General features: G+C 42.6%; 1 protein-coding gene across 1 annotated transcript in view; it reads right to left on the bottom strand.

The window, feature by feature from the left end:
* LOC307187665 (aldehyde oxidase 2-like) overlaps positions 1-19,070 on the bottom strand; it is a gene marked incomplete at its 5' end in the record, with an annotated part of 72,247 nt that overhangs the window by 12,969 nt on the left and 40,208 nt on the right. The window contains 14 exon segments of the mRNA XM_079924061.1: positions 1,227-1,269; positions 1,273-1,335; positions 1,339-1,467; positions 3,503-3,658; positions 3,661-3,696; positions 4,243-4,329; positions 13,408-13,495; positions 15,542-15,566; positions 15,569-15,649; positions 15,652-15,673; positions 16,398-16,523; positions 16,960-17,019; positions 17,021-17,035; positions 17,039-17,056. Of these exon segments, the coding sequence (XP_079780187.1) occupies positions 1,227-1,269; positions 1,273-1,335; positions 1,339-1,467; positions 3,503-3,658; positions 3,661-3,696; positions 4,243-4,329; positions 13,408-13,495; positions 15,542-15,566; positions 15,569-15,649; positions 15,652-15,673; positions 16,398-16,523; positions 16,960-17,019; positions 17,021-17,035; positions 17,039-17,056 (949 nt within the window).

The following is a 19,070-nucleotide window of genomic DNA, read 5'->3' as shown; positions in this document are numbered from 1 at the left end:
TCCAGGAGTCCAGCGAGCCCTACCCACCAGAGGAGCCACAGCCCTGAGCGATGTGTCTGAGATCTCCTGTGGAGGGGCTTAGGGCTGCCCTGGATAGCACACAGCATTCCAGGAACGCTGCCAAATCCTACATTCAGCATCTCATTGAATCCTCATCAGTCCTAGGAGAAAGGGTTATTATTCTCCTTTTATAATTGGGGAAGCTGAGGCTCGGAGAGCTTGAATAACCTGCTGAATATCACACAGCTAATAAGTGGCAGGTCCATCTGGCTCCAGCTGATTAGGGATTTGGGGCAACTGCTTTACTCCCTAAGAGGGATTCCCTTTGACAGGGCAGCCTTTGTGTTGTGTGTGTATGTGTGTGTGCTGGCTGCCAGTAGCTGAGTATAAGTGGAAGAATGCTTTCAATGATACGCACAAGGGAGAGCTAATGCACTTTCAGATTTGGATTTTAGATTTAGATCTAGATCTAATGCATGTAAGATTTTCCAGTTGCTGAGTTTCTGCTTTTGGTGGACAGCAAAGGGGAGGCAGCAGCCTTTCCCAGTTTTCTAACATCCTTCCTGTATATGACCCATTGGGATTGCTGGGAAACTCGTCTGTACCAGTCTTTGTGCTGTTCAAAGTTCCCATCCCTATGCCGCCCTTCCTCCTCCCTTCTGGATGAGCCTCTGAATGACTTGACTCTTCTTTCACAAATCTACCTGGGAGGATTTTTGGACCCTCCCACCCCCATTCCACCCCTGCAGAATTGACACAGATTCCTAGGAGAGGTGGCTAGGAGAACAGCCAGCCTGTCAACGGCAAGATGGAATGACTTCTCTGCCTCAGACTTAGGGGCACTGAAGGGTGCTGCAGGGTCTGGGGCACAGAGCAGGAGAAGCCCATTCTTGCCCAAGCCGTGAGACCTCCAAGCTCAGAAAGCATGGTATCATGGGCCTCGTGGGCTCCTGTCCCCTTTTGGAACAGCGGGGGTTCAGCAGGGGTCAACGCTCTATCATGGCAGTTTTGCTTCTGTGGATCTCATGCTTGCTGATGCCGTTTTCTGCCATTGAGGTGTTTTTCTACTGCGCTGTGTTGAAAGTGCTTGCAGATGGGGGACTGCTTAGGAGGGTTCTGTACACTTCTCCCAGGTGCTGGGGGAGGGGCCCAGTACCCTGGGAGATGTGACACTCTTCCCACATCGGAGAGCCAGAGTGTGTCTGAACGAGGGTTACTTCCCACACATACAAGACTTACCTGATGATACCTTGTTGCAGCAAATCCGACTTAAAACTTCATGGGGATCATAGCAATGCCTCTCTTCTTCCAGTAATTCTTCTTATTGAATTCTTTTTATTGCATTCTTCTGTTGTGAAAGGAAGACTTTTCCAGACATTCATTCCAACATCTTATCAGGGTTTCAGGGTTGAATGCCTGTTTGTAGATGGTTTTATCAACTGTTCTGTACATGTTTTTCTCCCTAATCTGAAGTGTGTGGGAAATTGAGTCAATAGTTATGATAAGACAGAAAATGATTGCAAAACAGAGACTTGTAAGGCCTCCCCACTAAAGCATAAACTTCAGTGGGGAGAAGACAGGGTCTTTCTTCTTTTTCTTTGAACAGCATGTGTTTTTGCAGAAATAGTGGGGAGCGGTATTTCTCCTGTCTTCTTCAATGCACCAATCGGGGTCTCTCCCTCCTGGAAGTGGAAGATAGAGGTAGTAACTGATTTTTGAAGGGCAGTGGGATGGAGGGGCTGAAGGGGATAGATTTTCCTTTTTTTCCTACAAGGTTCAGAGAGGGGAGCAGTGTTGTTAGACAGGATATGAAAGTAAGGATTTATTGTCATAACTGAAGACTTGTTTTGCTAGAGAGGAAGAGCACTGCAGCTAGTGACAAATAGCAGATCTTCTCTAAGCCTTCCAATTGCCTTTGGAATGTGTGGTCAAATCTTTTTAGTAATGTATTTAAATATAGGTGTGTCATGTCCTAGAAACTTGCAACGTCTGACAAAGAAGAAGGGGAGCCCACTGAGATATGCTCAGGGTTTTTCATCATCCCCAACCACTGTGATGACAATAAAGGAATTATGATTATCAGCAGTTACACTGGCATACTACTACCTAGTTTATGAAACCAAATATTAACAAATTCATTTAATTCTTGTGGAAACTCTGTGAGGTGAGTCATATTGTCCTCATTTTGTAGATAAAGAAACTGAGCCACAAAGAGGCCGCCTCTCATTGTTCAAGGGTTCCACTGGCCCAGATTACCTTTCCATTCCCTGCGCTATTATTCTTCAAGGCCTACCCCAGTGCCATCTTCTCCAGAAATTTCTGCTTGACTCCCCTCCCCCAAGCCAATGTGATGTTTTTCTCCTTTGTACCCATAGAACACTTTATGTGACTTCTCAGGATAACTACCGTCTTCCTTGTTCAATATTTAGGTGTTCCCCTGTGTGTAGGAAGTACCTCAACATTCACAATTCAGAGACCTGGTGGTTCTCCCTGTTGAATTTAAGGACAAATGGGTTCGAAGACATGGAGAGTCTTTGCTGGAGCAGAGGGTCTATACTGGGGAAACAGGGGATAGAAGTGGAAAAAGCAGGCTGGGATTTGCTTGGCATGTGTGAGGAGTGGAAGAGTGTTATCAACAATGATCTCAGTTGCCAGTGGCTGCCTCTCTTTGGTCTGGCATGTCGTACATACTGTGTACCTTCTAGGCTCTTGCACAAGGTAATATTTTTGGAGGGCATTCTTTTGGCAATACCTCTCAAAAGTTTTCAAGTGCACCAGCAATTCCACTTCTGTAAGTTTATCCTACAAATATGCACAATAGAGCAAAGATACAACCTTGGTACCTCTGTACCAATACCATTTTAATAGCAAAAAATGGGTAACAACCTGAATGTGTAGCAATAGTGGAGTGGCTAAATAAATTATGGTACATTCATGTTACACAGAAGTATTCAGTCATGAAAATGAATGAAGTAGATCATTTTACTGACATGGGAAGCTGGCCATGGCATATTAAGTAGAAAAAGTAGGTGCAGAATTATGTGTTTATTATGGTCTCATTTTGGTAAATAAGCACATATGTGCACATTTGCATCATATGTCAGCATTTATGTAATTGTGTATGAATACAGATGGGTGGGTAAACATAGAGAAAGGGCTAGAACAATAAACATGGAACTGTTAACAATGGTTACCCTCAACCAATATGGACGCGGGATGAAAGGATGTTCACTTTTTACTTTAATAACTTCAGTATGGTTTGAATTTTAAAAAGAGTAATTCCTTTCGTACAAATTAAAAAAAGAAAGAAAAAGAGAAATCGTTGCATAAGGAAGGAGACCGATAGGCGGAGGTGAGTTCTTTTAGGTAGCCCCTAATTTATCTTGAATTCTGAGCCAGGGCTAATTTGTATGGTTCTTCTGGGGTGTTTCCTTGAGTAGCTGGTTTCACACCTCATCTGACTCTTCAGCAACCTTGGTTACGACTTCGATTACAACCTTACCTCTTCTGGCGGAAGGCCACATTTGGCTGCCACAGCTGTGATGCAAGATTCTGTTACCAGGGTTCCTTGTGGGAAGCCAAATCTGTGAAAGGCCATGTCAGATGGTAAATTTGTCAGGCACGCATGGCCCTGGAACCTGAGGTTGGGGATTTTATATATACATTTTTCAGCTTCAGTATAAGAAATTCTACTACCTAAAGTAAAAGGAGATATTCACATAATACTGGACAACATTTTTTTTTCTTTTCTCTAAAACTCAATTACAGAGTTGAATCTCTTGTGGAACTAGGTAAGTACTTGAAGAAAGTGCTCCACAAAGACTCATATAGAAATTCTGGGGCTTCCCTGGTGGCACAGTGGTTAAGAATCCACCTGCCAATGCAGGAGACACGCGTTCGAGCCCTGGTCCGGAAAGATCCCACATGCCACACAGCAACTAAGCCCATGTGCCACAACTACTGAGCCTGTGCTCTAGAGCCTGCGAGCCACAACTACTGAGCCCGCGTGCCACAACTACTGAAGCCTGCGTGCCTAGAGCCCATGCTCCATGACAAGAGAAGCCACCACAATGAGAAGCCCACGCACCACAATGAAGAGTAGTCCCCGCTCGCCACAACTAGAGAAAGCCTGCACACAGCAACGAGGACCCAATGCAGCCAAAATAAATAAATAAATAAAAAAGAAAGAAATTCTGCATTCTGTTCACAAAGCAGGACGGTGCCGGTTTCTGATGCACATACCTGCTCCGAGTCACCCAGTGTGCACCCTCCATTAATGAAGCACTCAATGTCTAGAGCTTTGATTCGCCCGTTGTTCATGAATCCCACCTGTCACCAAATGATGGACATTTTACAATATGTTTCGAATTTAATGCTAAGCTTGAGCCGCAGCCCAGCTTCTCCATGGGCAGGACTGAAGACAGACCACCCCCGTTTGCTCTGTGGTGGACCACGTCTGGACATTCTCTTGTTTTTCAGTGCTTGGCTGACAAAGACCTCCTCTGACCTGAATTTTGCTGAGCCCTTTCGTTTCAACGTGTAATTTTCTGGCTTCACAGTCAGTATGGAATTCTAAAGTTCTTGCTTGTCTCCCAGCATATAATTGCTACCCTCTTCTTCCTTGTCCTTGGAAGATTTTCCTTCACTTTTTACTGGTTTTCCTTCTAATTTAGTCTGTGGTTTTCCCCCTTGTGGAAAAGTCTCTGGGATTCCAGAGTGCATTGGAATGAATCACAGTGCATCTTTTTACAGGAAAGCCTCTGGGGTCGGGGAACGGACATGGGAATGACTGCTCTCATCTTACTGAGCTAGTGAAGCACTTTGTCACTGATGAAGCATGGAACAAATGTGAGCTCGTGTTGCTGTTAGTACCGGACAGCTTGCATTTTTCTCAAGTTGCCACTCCCTTCCCGCCCACCTGGATCATTTTGTCTGCACAGCCCAGGTTGAAAAGAAAAATTCCCGCTCCCTAGTGTAGTTCTACTAAAAAAGAATTGGCCTTGGTCCCTTTGCCTTTCTGAAATCAGGGATAAATACATTGATGGAACCATTTGCCTATTTGGTTATCATCTACTCCAAGGGAACTGCTGGATAGTAAATCAGAGAAGTTACGAAATGGAGCAAAATGTACAAATTTAGAATTTATGGTATTCCAAAATTCTTTTTATTTTTTAAATTTTTTTAATCTCCTCTCAATTGCCTTTCACCAAAACCTCCACTATTCTTTTTTTTTTTTTTTACATCTTTATTGGAGTATAATTGCAATACAATGATGTGTTAGTTTCTGCTTCATAACAAAGTGAATCAGTTATACATATACATATGTTTCCATATCTCTTCCCTCTTGCGTCTCCCTCCCTCCCACCCTCCCTATCCCACCCCTCTAGGTGGTCACAAAGCACCGAGCTGATCTCCCTGTGCTATGCGGCTGCTTCCCACTAGCTATCTACCTTACGTTTGGTAGTGTATATATGTCCATGCCTCTCTCTCACTTTGTCACAGCTTACACTTCCCATTCCCCATATCCTCAAGTCCATTCTCTAGTAGGTCTTTGTCTTTATTCCTGTCTTACCCCAGGTTCTTCATGACATTTTTTTTCTTAAATTCCATATATATGTGTTAGCATATGGTATTTGTCTTTCTCTTTCTGACTTACTTCACTCTGTATGACAGACTCTAGGTCTATCCACCTCATTGCAAATAGCTCAATTTCGTTTCTTTTTATGGCTGAGTAATATTCCATTGTATATATGTGCCACATCTTCTTTATCCATTCATCCGATGATGGACACTTAGGTTGTTTCCATCTCTGGGCTATTGTAAATAGAGCTGCAATGAACATTTTGGTACATGACTCTTTTTGAATTATGGTTTTCTCAGGGTATATGCCCAGTAGTGGGATTGCTGGGTCACATGGTAGTTCTATTTGTAGTTTTTTAAGGAACCTCCATACTGTTCTCCATAGTGGCTGTACCAATTCACATTCCCACCAGCAGTGCAAGAGTGTTCCCTTTTCTCCACACCCTCTCCAGCATTCATTGTTTCTAGCTTTTTGATGATGGCCATTCTGACTGGTGTGAGATGATATCTCATTGTAGTTTTGATTTGCATTTCTCTCATGATTAATGATGTTGAGCATTCTTTCATGTGTTTGTTGGCAATGTGTATATCTTCTTTGGAGAAATGTCTATTTAGGTCTTCTGCCCATTTTTGGATTGGGTTGTTTGTTTTTTTGTTATTGAGCTGCATGAGCTGCTTGTAAATTTTGGAGATGAATCCTTTGTCAGTTGCTTCATTTGCAAATATTTTCTCCCATTCTGAGGGTTGTCTTTTGGTCTTCTTTATGTTTTTCTTTGCTGTGCAAAAGGTTTTAAGTTTCATTAGGTCCCATTTGTTTATTTTTGTTTTTATTTCCATTTCTCTAGGAGGTGGGTCAAAAAGGATCTTGCTGTGATTTATGTCATAGAGTGTTCTGCCTATGTTTTCCTCTAAGAGTTTGATAGTTTCTGGCCTTACATTTAGGTCTTTAATCCATTTTGAGCTTATTTTTGTGTATAGTGTTAGGGAGTCATCTAATCTCATACTTTTACATGTACTTGTCCAGTTTTCCCAGCATCACTTATTAAAGAGGCTGTCCTTTCTTCACTGTACATTCCTGCCTCCTTTATCAAAGATAAGGTTACCATATGGGCGTGGGTTTATCTCTGGGCTTTCTATCCTGTTCCATTGATCTATCTTTCTGTTTTTGTGCCAGTACCATACTGTCTTGATTACTGTAGCTTTGTAGTATAGTCTGAAGTCAGGGAGCCTGATTCCACCAGCTCCATTTTTCGTTCTCAAGATTGCTTTGGCTATTCGGGGTCTTTTGTGTTTCCATACAAATTGTGAAATTTTTTGTTCTAGTTCTGTGAAAAATGCCAGTGGTAGTTTGATAGGGATTGCATTCAATCTGTAGATTGCTTTGGGTAGTAGAGTCATTTTCACAATGTTGATTCTTCCAATCCAAGAACATGGTATATCTCTCCATCTATTTGTATCGTCTTTAATTTCTTTCATCAGTGTCTTATAATTTTCTGCATACAGGTCTTTTGTCTCCTTACGTAGGTTTATTCCTAGGTATTTTATTCTTTTTGTTGCAATGGGAGTGTTTCCTTAATTTCTCTTTTAGATTTTTCATCATTAGTGTATAGGAATGCCAGAGATTTCTGTGCATTAATTTTGTGTCCTGCTACTTTACCAAATTCATTGTTTAGCTCTAGTAGTTTTCTGGTAGCATCTTTAGGATTCTCTATGTATAGTATCATATCATCTGCAAACAGTGACAGCTTTAATTCTTCTTTTCCGATTTGGATTCCTTTTATTTCCTTTTCTTCTCTGATTGCTGTGGCTAAAACTTCCAAAACTATGTTGAATAAGAGTGGTGAGAGTGGGCAACCTTGTCTTGTTCCTGATCTTAGTGGAAATGCTTTCAGTTTTTCACCATTGAGGATGATGTTGGCTGTGGGTTTGTCATATATGGCCTTTATTATGTTGAGGAAAGTTCCTCTATGCCTACTTTCTGCAGGGTTTTTATCATAAATGGGTGTTGAATTTTGTCGAAAGCTTTTCTCTGCATCTATTGAGATGATCATATGATTTTTCTCCTTCAATTTGTTAATATGGTGTATCACGTTGATTGATTTGTGTATATTGAAGAATCTCTGCATTCCTGGAATAAACCCCACTTGATCATGGTGTATGATCCTTTTAATGTGCTGTTGGATTCTGTTTGCTAGTATTTTGTTGAGGATTTTTGCATCTGTGTTCATCAGTGATATTGGCCTGTAGTTTTCTTTCTTTGTGACATCCTTGTCCGGTTTTGGTATCAAGGTGATGGTGGCCTCGTAGAATGAGTTGGGAGTGTTCCTCCGTCTGTTATATTTTGGAAGAGTTTGAGAAGGATAGGTGTTAGCTCTTCACTAAATGTTTGATAGAATTCGCCTGTGAAGCCATCTGGTCCTGGGCTTTTGTTTGTTGGAAGATATATATATATATATTTTTTGCAGTACGCAGGCCTCCCACCACTGTGGCCTCTCCCGTTGCGGAGCACAGGCTCCGGACGCGCAGGCTCAGCAGCCAGGGCCCACAGGCCCAGCCACTCTGTGGCACGTGGGATCCTCCCAGACCGGGGCACGAACCCGTGTCCCCTGCATCAGCAGGCGGACTCTCAACCACTGTGCCACCAGGGAAGACCTGTTGGAAGATTTTTAATTACAGTTTCAATTTCAGTGCTTGTGATTGGTCTGTTCATATTTTCTATTTCTTCCTGATTCAGTCTTGGCAGGTTGTGCATTTCTAAGAATTTGTCCATTTCTTCTAGGTTGTCCATTTTATTGGCATAGAGTTGCTTATAGTAATCTCTCATGATCTTTTGTATTTCGGTAGTGTCAGTTGTTACTTCTCCTTTTTCATTTCTATTGATTTGAGTCTTCTCCCTTTTTTTCTTGATGAGTCTGGCTAATGGTTTATCAATTTTGTTTATCTTCTCTAAGAACCAGGTTTTAGTTTTATTGATCTTTGCTATTGTTTCCTTCATTTCTTTTTCATTTATTTCTGATCTGATTTTTATGATTTCTTTCCTTCTGCTAAGTTTGGGGTTTTTTTGTTCTTCTTTCTCTAATTGCTTTAGGTGCAAGGTTAGGTTGTTTATTTGAGATGTTTCTTGTTTCTTAAGGTAGGATTGTATTGCTATAAACTTCCTCTTAGAACTGCTCTTGCTGCATCCCATAGGTTTTGGGTCATCGTGTCTCCATTGTCATTTGTTTCTAGGTATTTTTTCATTTCCTCTTTGATATCTTCAGTGATCACTTCGTTACTAAGTAGTGTATTGTTTAGCCTCCATGTGTTTATAGTTTTTACAGATCTTTTCCTGTAATTGATATCTAGTCTCATAGCGTTGTGGTCGGAAAAGATACTTGATACAATTTCAATTTTCTTAAATTTACCAAGGCTTGATTTGTGACCCAAGATATGATCTATCCTGGAGAATGTTCCATGAGCACTTGACAAAAATGTGTATTCTGTTGTTTTTGGATGGAATGTCCTATAAATATCAATTAAGTCCATCTTGTTTAATGTATCATTGAAAACTTGTGTTTCCTTATTTATTTTCATTTTGGATGATCTGTCCATTGGTGAAAGTGGGGTGTTAAAGTCCCCTACTATGAATGTGTTACTGTCGATTTCCCCTTTTATGGCTGTTAGTATTTGCCTTATGTATTGAGGTGCTCCTATGTTGGGTGCATAAATATTTACAATTGTTATATCTTCTTCTTGGATCGATCCCTTGATCATTATGTAGTGTCCTTCTTTGTCTCTTCTAATAGTCTTTATTTTAAAGTCTATTTTGTCTGATATGAGTATTGCTACTCCAGTTTTCTTTTGGTTTCCATTTGCATGGAATATCTTTTTCGATCCCCTTACTTTCAGTCTGTATGTGTCTCTAGGTCTGAAGTGGGTCTCTTGTAGACAGCATATATATGGGTCTTGTTTTTGTATCCATTCAGCCTATCTGTGTCTTTTGGTGCGAGCATTTATTCCATTTACATTTAAGGTAATTATCGATATGTATGTTCCTATTCCCATTTTCTTAATTGTTTTGGGTTTGTTTTTGTAGGTCTTTTCCTTCTCTTGTGTTTCTTGCCTAGAGAAGTCCCTTTAGAATTTGTTGTAAAGCTGGTTTGGTGGTGCTGAACTCTCTCAGCTTTTGCTTGTCTGTAAAGGTTTTAATTTCTCTATTGAATCTGAATGAGATCCTTGCTGGGTAGAGTAATCTTGGTTGCAGGTTTTTCTCCTTCATCACTTTAAATATGTCCTGCCAGTTCCTTCTGGCTTGCAGAGTTTCTGCTGAAAGATCAGCGGTTAATCTTATGGGGATTCCCTTGTGTGTTATTTGTTGTTTTTCCCTTGCTGCTTTTAATATGTTTTCTTTGTATTTAATTTTTGACAGTTTGATTAATATGTGTCTGGCGTATTTCTCCTTGGATTTATCCTGTATGGGATTCTCTGTGCTTCCTGGACTTGATTAACTATTTCCTTTCCCATATTAGGGAAGTTTTCAACTATAATCTCTTCAAATATTTTCTCAGTCCCTTTTTTTTTCTCTTCTTCTTCTGGAACCCCTATAATTCGAATGTTGGTGCGTTTAATGTTGTCCCAGAGGTCTCTGAGACTGTCCTCAGTCTTTTCCTTCTTTTTTCTTTATTCTGCTCTGCAGTAGTTATTTCGACTATTTTATCTTCCAGGTCACTTATCCGTTCTTCTGCCTCAGTTATTGTGCTATTGATCCCATCTAGAGTATTTTTAATTTCATTTATTGTGTTGTTCATCGTTGCTTGTTTCATCTTTAGTTCTTCTAGGTCCTTGTTAAATGTTTCTTGCATTTTGTCTATTCTATTTCCAAGATTTTGGATCATCTTTACTATCATTATTCTGAATTCTTTTTCAGGTAGACTGCCTATTTCCTCTTCATTTGTTAGGTCTGGTGGGTTTTTATCTTGCTCTTTCAACTGCTGTGTGTTTTTCTGTCTTCTCATTTTGCTTATCTTACTGTGCTTGGGGTGTCCTTTTTGCAGGCTGCAGGTTTGTAGTTCCCGTTGTTTTTGGTGTCTGTCCCCAGTGGCTAAGGTTGGTTCAGTGGGTTGTGTAGGCTTCCTGGTGGAGGGGACTAGTGCCTGTGTTCTGGTGGATGAGGCTGGATCTTGTCTTTCTGGTGGGCAGGTCCACGTCTGGTGGTGTGTTTTGGGGTGTCTGTGGCCTTACTATGATTTTAGGAAGCCTCTCTGTTAATAGGTGGGGTTGTGTTCCTGTCTTGCTAGTTGTTTGGCATAGGGTGTCCAGCACTGTTGCTTCCTGGTCGTTGAGTGAAGCTGGCTGCTGGTGTTGAGATGGAGATCTCTGGGAGATTTTCGCCATTTGATATTATATATATGGAGCTGGGAGGTCTCTTGTGGACCAGTGTTGTGAAGTTGGCTCTCCCACCTCAGAGGCACAGCACTGACTCCTGGCTGTAGCACCAAGAGCCTTTCATCCACACGGCTCAGAATAAAAGGGAGAAAAAGTAGAAAGAAAGAATTAGTAGAAGGAAAGAAAGAAAGGAGGGAGGGAGGGAGGGAGGAAGGAAGGAAGGAGGGAAGGAAGGAGAAAAAGAAAAAGTAAAATAAAATAAGATAAAATAAAATAAAGTTATTAAAATAATTATTAAGAAAAAAAAAACGGATGGATAGAACCCTAGGACAAATGGTGGAAGCGAAGCTATACAGACAAAATCTCACACAGAAGCATACACATACACACTCACAAAAAGAGGAAAAGGGGAAAAAAATCATAAATCTTGCTCGCAAAGTCCACCTCCTCAATTTGGGATGATTCCTTGTCTATTCAGGTATTCCACAGATGCAGGGTACATCAAGTTGATTGTGGAGCTTTAATCCGCTGCTTCTGAGGCTGCTGGGAGAGATTTCCCTTTCTCTTCTTTATTCTCACAGCTCCTAGGGGCTCAGTTTTGGATTTGGCCCCGCCTCTGCGTGTAGGTTGCCGGAGGGCGTGTGTTCTCCGCTCAGACAGGACGGGGTTAAAGGAGCAGCTGATTGGAGGCTCTGGCTCACTCAGGCCGCGGGGGAGGGAGGGGCACGGAGGGCGGGGCGAGCCTGCGGCGGCAGAGGCCGTCATGACGTTGCAGCAGCCTGAGGCGCGCCGTGCGTTCTCCCGGGGGAGTTGTCCCTGGATCCCGGGCCCCTGGCAGTGGCGGGCTGCACAGGCTCCCCAGAAGGTAGGTGTGGATAGTAACCTGTGCTCACACACAGGCTTCTTGGTGGCGGCGGGGTCCGTGCTTTTAGCCGCGGCTTGCGCCCGTCTCTGGAGCGCCTTTAAGCAGCGCTCTTAATCCCCTCTCCTCGCGCACCAGGAAACAAAGGGAAGAAAAAGTCTCTTGTCTCTTCGGCAGGTCCAGACTTTTCCCCGGACTCCCTCCCGGCTAGCCGTGGCGCACTAGCCCCCTGCAGGCTGTGTTCACGCCGCCAACCCCAGTCCTCTCCCTGCGCTCCGACCGAAGCCCAAGCCTCAGCTCCCAGCCCCGCCCGCCCTGGCGGGTGACCAGACAAGCCTCTCAGGTTGGTGAGTGCCTGTCGGCGCCGATCCTCTGTGCGGGAATCTCTCCGCTTTGCCCTCCGCACCCCTGTGGCTGCGCTCTCCTCCGCGGCTCCGAAGCATCCCCACTCCGCCACCCGCCGTCTCCACCCGCGAAGGGGCTTCCTAGTGTGTGGAAATCTTTCCTCCTTCACAGCTCCCTCCCACTGGTGCACGTCCCGTCCCTAACCTTTTGTCTCTGTTTATTCTTTTTTGTTTTGCCCTACCCACGTAGTGGGAGGTTTCTTGCCTTTTGGGAGGTCTGAGGTCTTCTGCCAGCGTTCAGTAGGTGTTCTGTAGGAGTTGTTCCACGTGTAGATGTATTTCTGGTGTATCTGTGGGGAGGAAGGTGATCCCCGCGTCTTACTCTTCCGCCATCTTCCCGGAAGCCTCCAATTCCAAAATTCTTGAAAGGTTTATATCGAACAGCTTAAGAATCTCTCTGCTCCCTCATTTATGGTACTATTTTGCTTAGCAAACCTTTCTTCATGAAAACTTCAGCCTAGCATTTGCCAAAATTACCAAATGACAAAATCACACAGAAAATCTAGCTATGTGTATGCTATAAGCAATTCCCAGATGAAGCATGTTTGATATAGAAACATTACATTAGAACTGTCCTAACACTCAATCACAAATTTGAAAAGTAGTATTGTTGTCAACCAGATCCCAGCAGTTATTTTTAATAGTGTTTATGCTATAGTTGCATAAAAATGCAATGAATCTGGTTTGAGACAATTTAAGTTATTTCACTAGTTAGTTTATTCTTTTTTCCTATTTGCAAAAAGCTTTTGTGATGCTTTCATAACCATTTGGTGGAAACACTTGTAAAAAATAATTTTGCAGTTAAAACGGTCAAATGGTTTCCAAACAGTTTCTACTGCAAAATAATATTTTTATAGTCAAGAAGTTTTGGTACCACAATGTCTGTAGTTTCTTTCTTTCTTTTTTTTTTTTTTTGTCTTTGAGGAACCACTAACATAAATCCCATTCCTTGAATAGGGTATTTTTAATAATTATTGGAAATTATTTTTATCATTTAGCTTCTTCATAATTTTACAACAAATTTACTAAAAGTTCCTCATAAAATGTTATTATGAGTATTCAAACACACAGCACCCATTTTAATATTGTAGGTACTAAGATGATTGTTTTTAGAATTTGGCAAAATCAAAATAATAGAAAAGGATAAACCATTCAAATAAAATGAGGCACTTTAATATTTTCATCTTTAATACTTACTTTATATTTTCCAAATAATGGGTGTCTTCTCTCAGTTATTAACATATCATCTTCACAATCAAGAACAAGACGAATGGAGTGACCAGTTCTAAAGAAACAAATCTTAGATTCTTCATCCATCCCACCCACCCATCCATCCATCCATCCACCCATCTACCATCCGCCCACCTATTTATCCATCCCCTCATTTAACTATTTACCCACCCATCCATCTATCCACCTTTCTACCCATCCATCCACCATCCACCCTTCCACCTATATATCCAACCATTTATTTAACCACCCACCCGTCACTTATATACATTCACTGAGTGCATATGATATGCTAGGCACTGATGTGAATTGATGTATGGCTAAATTACTATTATCTCTGTGTTCTAGAAGTCATTGTTTGACGAACTAGCCAAAGGAGATTAATGTCACATGTCAGTTAACTTGTGTTCTCATGGCTTCAAATTTGACCCTCACCTAGATCCAACCATTTTGCATATCCCCGCCACTAGTTACAGAGGCCAAAGAGTGTGAACAGGTAAATCAAACTTAACAACACAACTGGAAAAACAAGGCCAAGCACACGGCCTAGGAAGTCTGGATTAGAATCTTCATTTTCAGCTATGAATGCTACTATGTTAGCTAAGTTGGGCCTTTGGGTAGTGAGGACGTCCAGGTTTTCTGTTTCTCTAGGGCAGAGGTTCCCAGACTTCGAAGTGCAGATGAATCATCTGGACTGCTGGTGAAATGCAGATTCCTGAGCCTTAGCACTAGGACTCTGATTCGATAGGTTGGGAGGAGCCCTAGAATCTGCATTTTCCTCAGTGATTCTGATGCAGGTGTCTTCAGGTACATGTGGAAAACCACGACTCTACCACAGGGTTTTATGGTCTTCTTTAATGATGAGGACCACCTGGAGTATCAGTTAAATGTACAGTTTCCACATCCATCCCCTGGTGATTCTGATTCAGTGGGTCTGGGATGGGGAGGCAAGAATTTCTATGAGCCCAGGAGACTCTTATTATCAGCAGTTTGGGAACACTGCTCTGGGGACCACTTAGTGCATGGCAGGTGTTGTAGCTTAAGGCACTGGTTCCCACACTTGGCTGCACAGTGGAGTCACTGGGGAAGTTTTAAAATAGACTGATGCCTGGGTCAACATGGGGAAGCCTAGGTACTGGGATTTAGATGCTCCCAGATGATTCTGATGTGCAGTCATGTTTGAGAAGCCTTAAATGCACAAAGCTTGGTGGGAATACGATGAATTAATTATCCCTTGCTGACTCCTTGTTGGGTGTGAATACAAAGAGTTTCATTATGGAAAACACTGGGGATGGATTTCAGATCCCACCTTTTCCCCACCTGTCATTGCAAAACGAGACACATATCTGAGTGCTTTGGGACCCTTGAACTACATGGAAGTTGTCAAAGGAAGCAGGACCTTTGAAATTTGCAGGCTGATTCGGGCTTTGACATAGTAACAAAACAAAACAAAAAACAGCCATAAAAAATGAACGAGGAATAACCATTGTAAAGCAATTATACTCCAATAAAGATGTTAAAAAAAATGAATGAGAAATAGAAAAGCCAGCGCCATGAACAGCATGAACAGTGAAAGAGCAACACTTCCGGTTGAGGTCAGCCCAGGAGCTCTCTTTGAGGTTGTCATGTGTCAATTGAGCACACATTGAAGAGCAAGCCCTTCTCAGGAGCAGTGAGGGAGAGGGTGGGAGCCTTTTTTTCCTCATCCCACTGTCTTCAGCTGACGGTAGGAAGGAAAAGTTGGGGAGCAGCCTTCCCCCTTGACACTCCACTTGGGCAGGTGACTTGCCCTACCCCTAAGTGGGTCACCTTCCCTGAAGCTCGGGGACGGGGCCGCGTCAGCTCTGGAGGGGTTCAACAAATAATACCACTTTTCCTTTATAGAGCAAATTAGCCTATTCAAAGTTCTATGTGCACTTGACTTTTCCAATAACTCTAGGAGGGTGCGTGTTATCTACAATTATAAAGAAAAAGGGATAGGAGGCTGAGTTGCCCAAGGACACTCAGGTGGTTCTGACAGCAGCCCAAGTGACTCTCAGGCCACTGATTTGCTCTCAGCTGTGTGCATTTTACGCCCTCCCGTGCCCCCAAGCGCACTTACCTGATAGTGCCCACAGCTGCAATAGCCCTGATACAGCTGGTCCTCCTACCTTCCCGCCTAAACCTCCACCCACTCGTTTTACATGACAGGTGATTCTGTTGATGGGATGTTTAAAGTAGAGGACACTGTTTTCTGTAAAAGGTAGATAACGGGAAAGGTTTACAAGATTGAAATGGTAAAGAAGGTTTCTGCTTCCTGAAACAGCACAGCAAAATTCATCGACATCTACTGTCAGTAAAAAACAAAGAAAGAAACAACTGAGATAGTCTGAATCTGTCTTTCAGAGCTCTACTGAGTCTATAAACATTGTTAGTCTCCAGCAGACTTTCCAGCAGAAAAATGGTACTTTCCTAAAGGGAAACTGTCCTGGATTCCTGTCAGAACCTGAATCTTAGACAAACACCTACCCCTAAAGTCCCAGCAAGGTGAAAGCTAGTGAACACCTGACAATTTACTAAAGAAGAAGATATGTTTGCAGCTAAAACCTGGAGCACTTTATGACTGGGGAAATGAAAATGTGCTATGAAGTGATGTGTTTACTCCAAAGGTTACCTGTAGTGATTATTTTAGGGAAAAATCAAGTACGGAAATAATTAAGTGTTGTCATCCAATCACAATCACATTTAAGCACGAAGTCCGTGAATGTACACCTCAAACTGAAAATGGCTGTGGCAGTTCTTTCATTTACTTGACAAGACCAGATAATGTCAGAAAAGGGTCTGGGGTCTTAGCTGCTCTGCTGATGTCCGATACTTGGATTCTAAGATTCTGCAGGTAAAATGGTGGCCAGCTGTGAGACTGTGGAGGTGGAAGGCCATGACACAATTAGGAAGCTGGGGGTGATCCTGGACCTCACCTGCACGTGGGCTGGATCCTGTGTTGACACATAAATGTCCAGTTCTTTGTCCTCTGTCTTTGGAATAACAAGCACTCGCTGTGTTTCCATGTAAAACTGTTCCTGTCCTCCAACACGGATTTCTCCTGTCAAGGGTAAGCACAGGGAAATGCCTGAAGTTGTATGCTGGTTGGGGAATTCAAAAGCAGGTGAGACGTGCACTGGCCAGCTGGATTTGTCCTGACCAAGGCATTGATGGATCAGGTGTTTGTCCTGTGACAACTGAGGCCATCTGTTTCAGAGACTGAGGTTCTGGATAACAAGTTGAAAGTGTCTGCTTCCCTTCTTCACTCTGTCCTTGACTAATCAAAGTCTTAGGAATTTTTCTTCTGTTTATTCTATTGCTTCCTACCCCCCACCCCCCAAAGCAACACATAAGCCAATTTGAAAGGAAGCGAGAAAAGAGAACTTTGGCAAAACGCCAAGACTTCAGCCGCTGGTCTTTCTGAGAGGAAATCACATGTTCTCAATGTCTGCGTCAGAAGAACGTTGCGCAAAGATTCTGTGAAACATCCTGAGTCACTTCAACAATTTGATCGACTTTTTCAAATGCCTCCTCAATGTTTCCTTGTTCAAGTTTTTTTTTCAGGACACAGGAATCAGTTGTGTTTTGTGGCATCCTGAGTGACAGGAAGAAAAAGAGCTAATTCTTTTTTTTTTTTTTTTTTGCGGTACGCGGGCCTCTCATTGTTGTGGCCTCTCCCGTTGCGGAGCACAGGCTCTGGACGCGCAGGCTCAGTGGCCATGGCTCACGGGCCCAGCCGCTCTGCGGCATATGGGATCTTCCCGGACCGGGGCAAGAACCCGTGTCCCCTGCATCGGCAGGCGGACTCTCAACCACTGCGCCACCAGGGAAGCCCAGAGCTAATTCTTCTGACTGTTTTCTTCCAATGGCAATTTGTTCTTACTCAAAAACCAGTAAACTCCCGAAAATCGCCATCTGCTAAGACACACAAAGGAGTCAGACAAGCAAGGGAGCACATACTAGAGTAGCAGACTCCCGGCAGAGATGAGATGTCAGAGGAAATAACTTCTAAATGGCAGAGAAAACCAACAAGGATTAGAGAAACATTTAGAGTTGAGATCTGGGGACACCATGATGGTCCGGGATGATAACTACTCATTTCTCATTTTCAGTGTAGATCTCCAGGGAACAAGTGATAGCTCCAAATGCAGTAAGAGTGAGGCTCAGGGCCCTCCCTTTTTCCCCTCTTCTGGAAGAAAAATACTCGTGTCAGACTTAGGGAGCTCACGTATAGGATGGAGACCATGTTAATGGGGGAGGACTAAAGTCCTAACACAGCTCTTGGGCAACAAAGCCCAACAGACACAGTATGCAGTTCGTTCATTTCTTTTTGTATTTGGCATATCTCATAAGGGCCTTTCTAGCCCTTTGCTCTAGGGGTGTTTTTTGGACAGTTACATGAACTGACTCACACATGAAGACTGGAAGCCATCCTGTCCTGTGGTTCTATGGATTGACCTAGGACAGCTGATCCTTGCTTAACCTTTAGATCCAGGTGTTTTCCACACTTGACAATGGCACCTGACTCCTGCATTCTCACTTGCCAATGGCCTTAACTCCATCGCCTTTCTTGCTAATGACAATAATGGGAATAGTGAAAGCAGCTAATATTTATTGAGTGCATGTTTTGTGTCAAACACTGTACAATATACAGTGTATTTACATGTATTCTCACATGAATTCTATTAGTCTCTCCATTTTCCAGATGAAGAAACTGGGCTTAAGGAGGTTAAAATAACTTTCTCAAAGTCACGCTTCAAATAAGTGATAGAGGCAGCTTTCAAGCCTGGGCTTAGTTTTCAGAAGCATCTTGCCTAATAATGAATACTGGATTTCTCAGAGCAGCAGAAAATGAAGAATATAGTTGAAATTTTCATTTTTTGCTAAACCAAGATCTCAATATGTCACCGTAGTACATGTGGAAGTATGTTTATTGCCGTCCCATAAATGTGTCCTAGGGTAGTATAATCTTATTATAATATATGCTATATTTATCAAGTACTAACTATCAACATGTGCCAGGCACTGTTCTAAGTGCTTTGCACATATTAACTCATTTAGTCTTACAACAACTCGATGAGGTAGGTATTATTATTATTATTTTCATTTTACAAATGAGGAAACCATGGCACAGACAGGTTAAGAAACTTGCCCAAGGTCACACAGTTAGGAAGTGGTGTAGCCAGGATTCAAACTTGGCAGTTTGGTTTTATTTATTATTATTATTTTGCGGTACGCCGGCCTCTCTCTGCTGTGGCCTCTCCCGTTGCGGAGCACAGGCTCCGGACGCACAGGCTCAGCGGCCATGGCTCACGGGCCCAGCCGCTCCGCAGCATGTGGGATCACCGGGGCACGAACCCATGTCCCCGACTCCCAACCACAGTGCCAGCAGGGAAGCCCTGGTTTTAGAACCTGTGCTTTTAACTAGTACCCTATACTGCCTCTCATATATATAGTCATGTTAATGAATGAATGGATTAATGAGTATTGGTATATATGACTGTTCTTTTAGCTACTTTTCTTTTTTTAAAATTTATTTATTTTTTATTTTATTTACTTATTTTTGGCTGTGTTGGGTCTTTGTTGCTGCACGTGGGCTTTCTCTAGTT

Source organism: Stenella coeruleoalba (assembly GCF_951394435.1).
Source record: "Stenella coeruleoalba genome assembly, chromosome: 6".
NCBI classification, from domain to species: domain Eukaryota; kingdom Metazoa; phylum Chordata; class Mammalia; order Artiodactyla; family Delphinidae; genus Stenella; species Stenella coeruleoalba.
Note: the sequence above shows the minus strand (reverse complement) of the source record. Positions and strands in the feature narration are given on the sequence as shown.